General features: G+C 49.8%; 1 protein-coding gene across 2 annotated transcripts in view; it reads left to right on the top strand.

The window, feature by feature from the left end:
* Positions 1–5,346: 5,346 nt before the first annotated feature.
* Positions 5,347–10,573, top strand: part of LOC116936903 (transportin-1-like) — an 80,552-nt gene continuing 75,325 nt past the window's right edge. Inside the window, exons 1-2 of one of the 2 annotated variants that reach the window (XM_076057850.1) lie at positions 5,347–6,474; positions 6,517–7,048. In XM_076057850.1, the coding sequence (XP_075913965.1) occupies positions 6,944–7,048 (105 nt within the window). In that variant the 5' untranslated portion in view covers positions 5,347–6,474; positions 6,517–6,943. Of the gene's footprint in view, positions 6,475–6,516; positions 7,049–10,573 lie in introns of those variants that run through there. The other variant, XM_076057851.1, reaches the window with a different exon arrangement.

Raw genomic sequence — 10,573 nt, forward strand, 5'->3', positions numbered from 1 at the left:
TCGGTGAAGTCACCACGTTGAAGGGAAACAACAACAAAATAATAAAAAAAAATATATAAAACAATAATAAAAAAATGTCTCACGACGTTTCGACCATAACTCAAACGGTCGTTTTCAGGTGTGTTGGTTTGCATAAATTTATTTTTAAACGGCGCATTTATTTATTTATAAAAAATAAATAAATGTCTCCCCCCTCTTCTTTTCAGAATATAGATGGACTATTCTTAGTTTTTTCGGTAAAGTCACCACGTTGAAGAGAAACAACAAAATATATATAAAACAATAAAAAATTCTCACGACGTTTCGACCATAACTCAAACGGTCGTTTTCAGGTGTGTTGGTTTGCATAAATGTATTTTTAAACGGCGCATTTATTTATTTATAAAATTAAATAAATAAATGTCTCCCCGCTCCTCTTTTCAGAATATAGATGGACTAGTCCTAAATAAACTGCCAAATCGCTGCGCGTGATGCTAACATTTTTTTAATAAATAAATAAATGCGCCGTTTAAAAATAAATTTATGCGAACCAACACACCTGAAGACGACCGTTTGTGTTATGGTCGAAACGTCGTGAGAATTATTTTTTTTATTGTTTTATATATATTTATATATTATTTTGTTGTTTCCCTTCAACGTGGTGACTTTACCGAAAAAAAACTAAGAATATGAATTACTGCAGTCACGAAAGCCTTAAATCAAAACAACCACCATTGTTCACCATACGGCTCTGTGATATACAAATACGTATAGTTGTGTTGCTCAGCTGATTGGAGAGTATACCATGAGGGTACCCCCATGGGATCCACCTTGCCACCAGTCATAGCCAATATTTTCATGGAGAAATTTGAATCGGACGCCATCCAGACTTCCACCCTCAGACCTTCCCTGTGGAAGAGATATGTGGATGCCACTTTTCGTCATTTGGCCACGTGGCCTCCCAGCTCTGAACCTTTTCCTACACCACATCAATTCCAGACATCCCGCCATCAAATTCACCATGGAAGTGGAGAAAGATGGCAAGCTGCCATTCTTGGATGTTCTGTTTGAGAGGAGACCTGATGGCTCATTGGGGCAATTCTGTCTACAGGAAACCCACCCACACAGATTCCTACTTGAAGCCTGATTCCCACCACCACCCAGCCCAAAATAATTCTCTCATCAAAACGTTATACCACAGGGCTCATTGCATTTCGGACCAACACCACCTGACCAGTGAATTAAAACATGTACACCTGGCCCTCAAAAGGAATGGATACTCTGACCGTACCATCCGCCAAGCTGTTTCTCCCTCCATACAGAAACAACCACTTGATACTCCGGTCAAAACCATCACACTACCATATATAGCAGGCGCTACTAAAAAGATTTCAAAAATTCTAAACAAACACAAGATCCAGGTCCGGTTCAATACAGTACACAAAATTCGTGATCTGATCCCATCCGTGAAGGATGTCATTCCTGACTTACAGTACCCCGGGGTTTACAAATTGAGTTGTACCTGCGGTGATTGCTATATCGGGGAGACAAAGCGACGTGTCTCTGATCGAATTCGCGAGCACAAATCAGATTTGAAACACGGCAAAACGAATTCTTCTGCCGTGGCTGATCGTTGTTACAACGCTGTGGGTGATCACGATATAATTTTCTCCGACACCAAGGTTCTCTGCAAACCCACGGGGTTTTTTTATCAGAGATTTGTTCACGAGGCAATTCAGATCTACAAACACAGACACAATTTCAACCGAGAGGATGGTTTCAAATTAAGCAACCATTGGAAAGATGTTCTAAATCGAACCGAACATTAAACTAATTTTCAATGGTACAGTATATTTTTTCAAGTAGTGGAACCCCAAACTTTCGCAGCTCTTAAAAATTCCCTTTTCACACCATCAATAGGTAAACTCCCCCTTCCCCCTCGCCAACCGGCTTGTTCACCCGCATGTACACCACCTCTACACCGTTCATCATGTCAAGTCCGCCAATTAAAATGCTAAATTCTAATCACTCAGCTATTTCAATGCTAAATTCTCCTGTTTGATTTGTACCAGGTGCCTCTGTGGATGTGTATGCTCTGACTTTAGCATAGCCATTTCTGTGACCAGTCACAAGGTAATCACTCGGCTATTTCAATGCTAAATTCTATGCTAATTCCTTTGTCAAGGGGTGCCTCTGTGGATGTGTATGCTCTGACTTTAACATAGCCATTTCTGTGACCAGTCACAAAGCTAATCACTCAGCTATTTCAATGCTAAATTCTCCTGGTTGATTTGTACCAGGTGCCTCTGTGGATGTGTATGCTTTGACTTTAACATAGCCATTCCTGTGACCAGTCACAAGCTAATCACTCAGCTATTTCAATGCTAAATTCTCCTGGTTGATTTGTACTAGGTGCCTCTGTGGATGTGTAGGCTTTGACTTTAACATAGCTATTTCTGTGACCAGTCACAAAGCTAATCACTCAGCTATTTCAATGCTAAATTCTCCTGTTTGATTTGTACCAGGTGCCTCTGTGGATGTGTATGCTTTGACTTTAACATAGCCATTTCTGTGACCAGTCACAAGCTAATCACTCAGCTATTTCAATGTTAAATTCTCCTGTTTGAATTGTACTAGGTGCCTCTGTGGATGTGTAGGCTTTGACTTTTTACAAGCTAATCACTCAGCTATTTCAATGCTAAATTCTATGCTAATTCCTTTGTCAAGGGGTGCCTCTGTGGATGTGTAGGCTTTGACTTTAACATGGACATTTCTGTGACCAGTCACAAGCTAATCACTCAGCTATTTCAATGCTAAATTCTCCTAGTTTTTTCAATGCTAAATTCTCCTGTTTGATTTGTACTAGGCGCCTCTGTGTATGTGTATGCTTTGACTTTAACATAGCCATTTCTGTGACCAGTCACAAGCTAATCACTCAGCTATTTCAATGCTAAATTCTCCTGTTTGATTTGTACTAGGTGCCTCTGTGGATGTGTAGGCTTTGACTTTAGCATAGCCATTTCTGTGACCAGTCACAAGCTAATCACTCAGCTATTTCAATGCTAAATTCTCCTGTTTGATTTGTACTAGGTGCCTCTGTGGATGTGTATGCTCTGACTTTAACATAGCCATTTCTGTGACCAGTCACAAAGCTAATCACTCAGCTATTTCAATGCTAAATTCTCCTGGTTGATTTGTACTAGGTGCCTCTGTGGATGTGTATGCTTTGACTTTAATATAGCCATTTCTGTGACCAGTCACAAGCTAATCACTCAGCTATTTCAATGCTAAATTCTCCTGTTTGATTTGTACTAGGTGCCTCTGTGGATGTGCAGGCTTTGACTTTTTACAAGCTAATCACTCAGCTATTTCAATGCTAAATTCTCCTGTTTGATTTGTACCAGGTGCCTCTGTGAATGTGTATGCTCTGACTTTAACGTAGCCATTTCTGTGACCAGTCACAAGCTAATCACTCAGCTATTTCAATGCTAAATTCTCATGTTTGAATTGTACTAGGTGCCTCTGTGAATGTATAGGCTTTGACTTTAACATAGCCATTTCTGTCACCAGTCACAAGCTAATCACTCAGCTATTTCAATGCTAAATTCTATGCTAATTCCTTTGTCAATGGGTGCCTCTGTGAATGTGTAGGCTTTGACTTTAACATAGCCATTTCTGCGACCAGTCACAAGCTAATCACTCAGCTATTTCAATGCTAAATTCTCCTGTTTGATTTGTACCAGGTGCCTCTGTGGATGTGTAGGCTTTGACTTATTACAAGCTAATCACTCAGCTATTTCAATGCTAAATTCTATGCTAATTCCTTTGTCAAGGCGCGCTGTTTCTTCTCACACAAGCTTAGAGGTCCGCGATCTGAGCTTGGCTGCGTTTCACTCCAGCGCTGTCCTCTAGACAGTCTGGTCCCTTCACCTGATGAAGGCCCCTTGTGTTGTGGCCGAAACGTCCGTGAGAATTTTCTCAATAAACTTTCCCAAACGCTCCTTTAGCCACTCAGCGTTGAGCTTTGTTATCACAGTGGGCGAGCGGAAGCCAATCAGCGTTGAGGTTCATCTTAGGGTGGGTGGAGCTACAGCTGCGTGACGTCATCTTCCGGTCCACCGGATGATGACGTAACGCGTTGCCCCCGTCAATCATCCCTCCTTCGATCACGCCCACCTCGTGACGTTCAACCAATCGGCGCGCTCGTTTGTCACCCAACCGAATCTTCGCCGCTTTCCTCTCACGCCCATCCCTGTGGCTAAACCAATCAGCGCGTTCGATGCTCACGACGACCGGAGGCGCCTCGCCCGTCAATCAACTCCGCCGGGACCAATCAGCGATCTCAATTCCACGTCCACCCCCGCGAAGCCACCCCCCCCACACCCCCTCCCCCCAAGCAACGACAAACCGTCAATCAACGCCGCTCGACCAATCATCGCCCTCCGTTCACGCCCACACTATAGCCACCCCGCCCACCCCGACCCGTCAATCATCGCCGCTCGACCAATCATCGCTCTCCGTTCACGCCCACACCGTAGCCACCCCGCCCACCTCGACCAATCATCGCCTTCCGTTCACGCCCACGCTGTTGCCACCCCGCCCACCCCGACCCGTCAATCATCGCCATTTGACCAATCAGCACTCTCATGTCACGTCCACACCGCAGCCACCCCGCCCACCTCGACCAATCATCGCCTTCCGTTCACGCCCACGCTCTAGCCACCCCGCCCACCCCGACCCGTCAATCGTCGCCGCTCGACCAATCAGCGCTCTCCTTACACGCCCACACCGCAGCCACCCCGCCCACCTCGACCAATCATCGCCTTCCGTTCACGCCCCACGCCGTAGCCACACCTCCCCCACCGCGCTCCCGCTACCATCCCCCGCCCCGTCAATCATCGCCGCTGGACCAATCACCACCCTCGGTTCACGCCCCACGCTGTAGCCACACCCCCCCCACCGCACTCCCGCTACCATCCCCCGCCCCGTCAATCAGCGCCGTTCGACCAATCACCAGCCTCCGTTCACGCCCCACGCCGTAGCCACACCCCCCCCCCACCGCGCTCCTGCTACCATCCCATCCCCCGCCCCGTCAATCATCGCCGCTCGACCAATCACCACCCTCCATTCACGCCCCACGCCGTAGCCACACCCCCCCCCCACGGCGCTCCCGCTACCATCCCCCGCCCCGTCAATCATCGCCGCTCGACCAATCACCAGCCTCCATTCACGCCCCACGCCATCGCCACACCACGCCCACCCCACTTCCCCGTCAATCAAACGCTGCTCGACCAATCACCGCCCTTTCCCGTTCACGCCCCGCGCCTTAAGCCACACCACGCCCACCCCACTTCCCCGTCAATCATCGCGCCGCTCGACCAATCAGCGCGCGGCGCGAGTCGCAATAGTCCCTGGGAGAGAACGACGAGGCAGCGCTTCTCAGAATTCGCGTCGTCTGCATTGGGACAACTCCCGCTAGACAGCTACAGAGAGACAGAGACACAGCTACAGAGAGAGACACAGCTACAGAGAGAGACAGACAGAGACTAGGGGAGAGACTAGGGGGGAGAGAGAGAGAGAGACGGAGCGCTTAGCGGAGATTCGCCGATCGGGGTCTGTAGGCCTCACGTGTGAGGCCTACAGAGAGACAACCAGAGATAGACACAGCTAGAGAGACACAGAGACACAACTAGAGAGAGACACAGCTACAGAGAGACAGACAGAGACAACTATAGAGAGACTAGGGGAGAGAGAGAGAGAGACGGAGCGCTTAGCGGAGATTCGCCGATCGGGGTCTGTAGGCCTCACGTCTGGACTACAGAGAGACAGAGACAACCAGAGATAGACACAGCTACAGAGACACAACTGCAGAGAGACACAGCTACAGAGAGACAGAGACAACTATAGAGAGACTAGGGGAGAGAGAGAGAGAGAGACGGAGCGCTTAGCGGAGATTCGCCGATCGGGGTCTGTAGGCCTCACGTCTGGACTACAGAGAGACAACCAGAGATAGACACAGCTAGAGAGACACAGAGACACAACTACAGAGAGACACAGCTACAGAGAGACAGAGACAACTATAGAGAGACTAGGGGAGAGAGAGAGAGAGAGACGGAGCGCTTAGCGGAGATTCGCCGATCGGGGTCTGTAGGCCTCACGTGTGGACTACAGAGAGACAGAGACAACCAGAGATAGACACAGCTACAGAGACACAACTAGAGAGACACAGCTACAGAGAGACAGAGACACAACTACAGAGAGACACAGCTACAGAGACACAGGGACACAACTATAGAGAGACACAGAGACAGACAGCCAGAGATAGACACAGAGACAGACAGCCAGAGATAGACACAGAGACAGACAGCCAGAGATAGACACAGAGACAGACAGCCAGAGATAGACAGCCAGAGATAGACACAGAGACAGCCAGAGATAGACAGACTGAAATAGACAGACTGAGATAGACAGACAGACTGAGGAAGACAGACAGAGGCAGACAGACAGAGGCAGACAGACAGAGGCAGACAGACTGAGGCAGACAGACTGAGACAGACAGAGCCTGAGACAGACAGAGATTGAGACAGACGGAGATAGACAGACAGACAGAGACAGACAGACGGAGATAGACAGACAGACTGAGACAGACAGACAGAGACAGACTGAGACAGACAGACAGAGACACAGACAGACAGAGCCTGAGAGACGAGAGGAGAGAGATACTGGTTGTTCTAACCAGTAGGACACTACTAACTAGCACTACTACTAACTAGTACTACTACTAACTAGTACTACTACTAACTAGTGCTCGCTAGGACTAATACCATCAGTACTACTAGCGAGCACTCGGACTAGTACTACCAGTACTACTACTAACTGGAAGTATTAACTAGTACTAACTAGTAGTACTCGCCAGTACTACCACTCGTACTGCTAACTAGTGGTGCTAACTAGTGGTAGGAGGATGTCTTGTGAGTGGAGGCCTGATGAACAAGGCTTGCAGCAGATTCTGCAGCTGCTGCGCGAATCTCAGTCGCCTGATACAGCCACCCAGCGTACTGTTCAGCAGGTGACTCACCCAGCCACTCACCCACCCACTCACCCAGCCACTCACCCAGCCACTCACTCACCCAGCCACTCACTCACCCAGCCACTCACTCACTCACCACTCACCCATCCACTCACCCAGCCACTCACTCACCCACTCACCCATCCACTCGCTCACCCAGCCACTCACCCAGCCACTCACTCACCCACCCACTCACTCACCCAGCCACTCGCCCAGCATCTCACTCACTCAGCCACCCACCACTCACTCAGCCACCCACTCACTCGCTCAGCCACTCACTCATCCAGCCACTCACCCAGCCACTCTCACCCAGCCACTCACCCAGCCACCCACCCACTCAGCCAGCCACTCACTCACTCAGCCACTCACCCAGCCACTCACTCACCTAGCCACTCACTCATCCACTCACTCACTCAGCCAGCCACTCACTCAGCCACTCACCCAGCCACTCACTCACCCAGCCACTCACTCAGCCACTCGCCCACTCGTCCACTCACTCACCCGTCCACTCACTCACCCAGCCACTCACTCACCCAGCCACTCACTCACCCAGCCACTCACCCAGCCACTCACTCAGCCACTCACTCAGCCACTCACTCACTCGTCCACTCACTCACCCAGCCACTCACTCACCCAGCCACTCACTCACTCAGCCACTCACCCAGCCACTCACTCACCCAGCCACTCACCCAGCCACTCGCCCACCCACTCACTCACCCAGCCACTCACTCACCCAGCCACTCAGCCACTCACTCAGCCACTCAGCCAGCCACTCACTCACCCAGCCACTCACCCAGCCACTCACTCACCCAGCCACTCACCCAGCCACTCACCCAGCCACTCGCCCGCCCACTCACTCACCCAGCCACTCACCCAGCCACTCACCCAGCCACTCACTCAGCCACTCACCCAGCCAGCCACTCACTCACCCAACCACTCACTCAGCCACTTATCCATTCACTCGCTCACCCAGCCACTCACCCAGCCACTCACTCATCCAGCCACTCACTCACCCAGCCACTCACTCAGCCACTCACTCAGCCAGCCACTCACCCAGCCACTCACTCAGCCACCTACTCACCCAGCCACTCACCCAGCCACTCACTCACCCAGCCACTCACCCAGCCACTCAGCCACCCACTCAGCCACTCACCCAGCCACTCACTCACCCAGCCACTCACTCATCCAGCCACTCACCCAGCCACTCACTCACCCAGCCACTCACCCAGCCACTCAGCCAGCCACTCACTCAGCCACCCACTCACCCAGCCACTCATCCAGCCACTCACCCAGCCACTCACCCACCCACTCACCCAGCCACTCACTCACTCAGCCACTCACCCAGCCACCCACCCACTCACCCAGCCACTCACTCACTCAGCCACTCACCCAGCCACTCACTCACCCAGCCACTCACCCAGCCACTCATCCATTCACTCGCTCACCAACACCTCACGATCAAGTCCTCACCACATTATCATTTTGCTTAATTGAAATATGTAATGTCTCATTGTAATGCTTCATTGTAATGCTTCATTGTAATGTTTCATTTAATTGCAATGTGAATGTTTCATTGTAATGTTAATGTTTACTTGTAATGATTAATTGTAATGCTACTGTTTAATTGTAATGTTTAATTTGTAATTGTTTAGCCTTTTTTTTTAAATGCGGGAAAAGCCTCGAGGCCTACACGAAGCCTGAGCTAGGCCTCAACCACCACCACCCCCACACAGCCCCGCCCCTCACCCCCACAGCCCCGCCCCTCACCCAAATAGCCCCGCTCCTCACCCCCACGGCCCCGCCCCTCACCCCCACAGCCCCGCCCCTTACCCTCACAGCCCCGCCCCTCAACCACCGCTTAACCCCCCCCAGCCCCTCCCCTCAACCCCCCCCCAGCCCCTCCCCCCCTCCTAACCCCTCCAGCCCCTCCCCTCACTCCCTCCCCTCAACCCTCGAGAGAGAGGGGGGGGTGGCGAAGCGGCGTGGGCCGCGGAGCTTGAGGGGGGTAACCCGGCCGACAAATCTAGGCGAGCCCGAGGCTTCTCGACGCCGACTTACGAGGCCCTTGCCGTCGATTTTTATTTTTATTTATTTCTCGCTCCCGATCGATTTAATCGATTTGGAACGACGCTTCGGGAGCTCAGTCAACCGAAGGGCCGACTAAGGAGAACGTTTGCGAGGCGATTTTGTGTTCCTTTTAAGGCCTCCGGTGATGGGATAGCGACGACTCCTCTTGTGTGTGCTACTATAACGTCATTTTTTTAATGTTTAAATTAACAAACAAACAAACAAAAACTCTTTAAAGGACGTTCCTGACTAAAATACGGGGGGTCAAACTTGACAAAAATGGTTTTTTTTTTATTTAAAATCGCGCATCTTTGAGTGGAAGCCGCGAACGGTTGAATTCCCGCCAAATTATTTTTATTTTTAAATAAAAAAATGTTACCTCGTGCAACGTTGTAAGAAATATAAAAAGGAGCAGTGGTAGAAAGTTCACTTTGTTTTTTTTTACTGTCTACTAAAGGCGATTAAGTTCACCGCTTAGCGAAAAATGTGTGTTAACAATTTACCTCAGAATCACCCATCCCCCATTGTTACCACTACACTCACTAAAACTCACCACCACACTCACCACTACACTCACCACTTAACTCACTACTCTCACCACTTCACTCACCACTACACTCACCACTTAACTCACTACACTCACCACTTCACTCACTTTACTCACTAAACTCACCACTACACTCACTAAAACTCACCACTACACTCACCACTACACTCACCACTACACTCACCACTTAACTCACCACTACACTCACCACTTAACTCACCACTACACTCACCACGACACTCACCACTACACTCACCACTACACTCACCACACTCACCACTACACTCACCACTACACTCACCACTACACTCACCACGACACTCACAAAACTCACCACTACACTGACCACACTCACCACTACACTCACCACACTCACCACTACACTCACCACTACACTCACCACTTAACTCACCACTACACTCACCACTACACTCACCACTTAACTCACCACTACACTCACCACGACACTCACAAAACTCACCACTACACTCACCACTACACTCACCACTACACTCACCACTACACTCACTAAAACTCACCACTACACTCACCACACTCACCACTACACTCACCACTTAACTCACCACTACACTCACCACACTCACCACTACACTCACCACTACACTCACCACTACACTCACCACGACACTCACAAAACTCACCACTACACTGACCACACTCACCACTACACTCACCACTACACTCACCACTACACTCACCACACTCACCACTACACTCACCACTTAACTCACCACTACACTCACCACTACACTCACCACTACACTCACCACGACACTCACAAAACTCACCACTACACTCACCACTACACTCACCACTACACTCACCACTACACTCACCACTACACTCACTAAAACTCACCACTACACTCACCACTACACTCACCACACTCA

This window comes from Petromyzon marinus, chromosome 85, assembly GCF_048934315.1.
Source record: "Petromyzon marinus isolate PM22_M1 ecotype Great Lakes invasive population chromosome 85, UKy_Petmar_22M1.pri1.0, whole genome shotgun sequence".
In the NCBI taxonomy this organism is placed as follows: domain Eukaryota; kingdom Metazoa; phylum Chordata; class Hyperoartia; order Petromyzontiformes; family Petromyzontidae; genus Petromyzon; species Petromyzon marinus.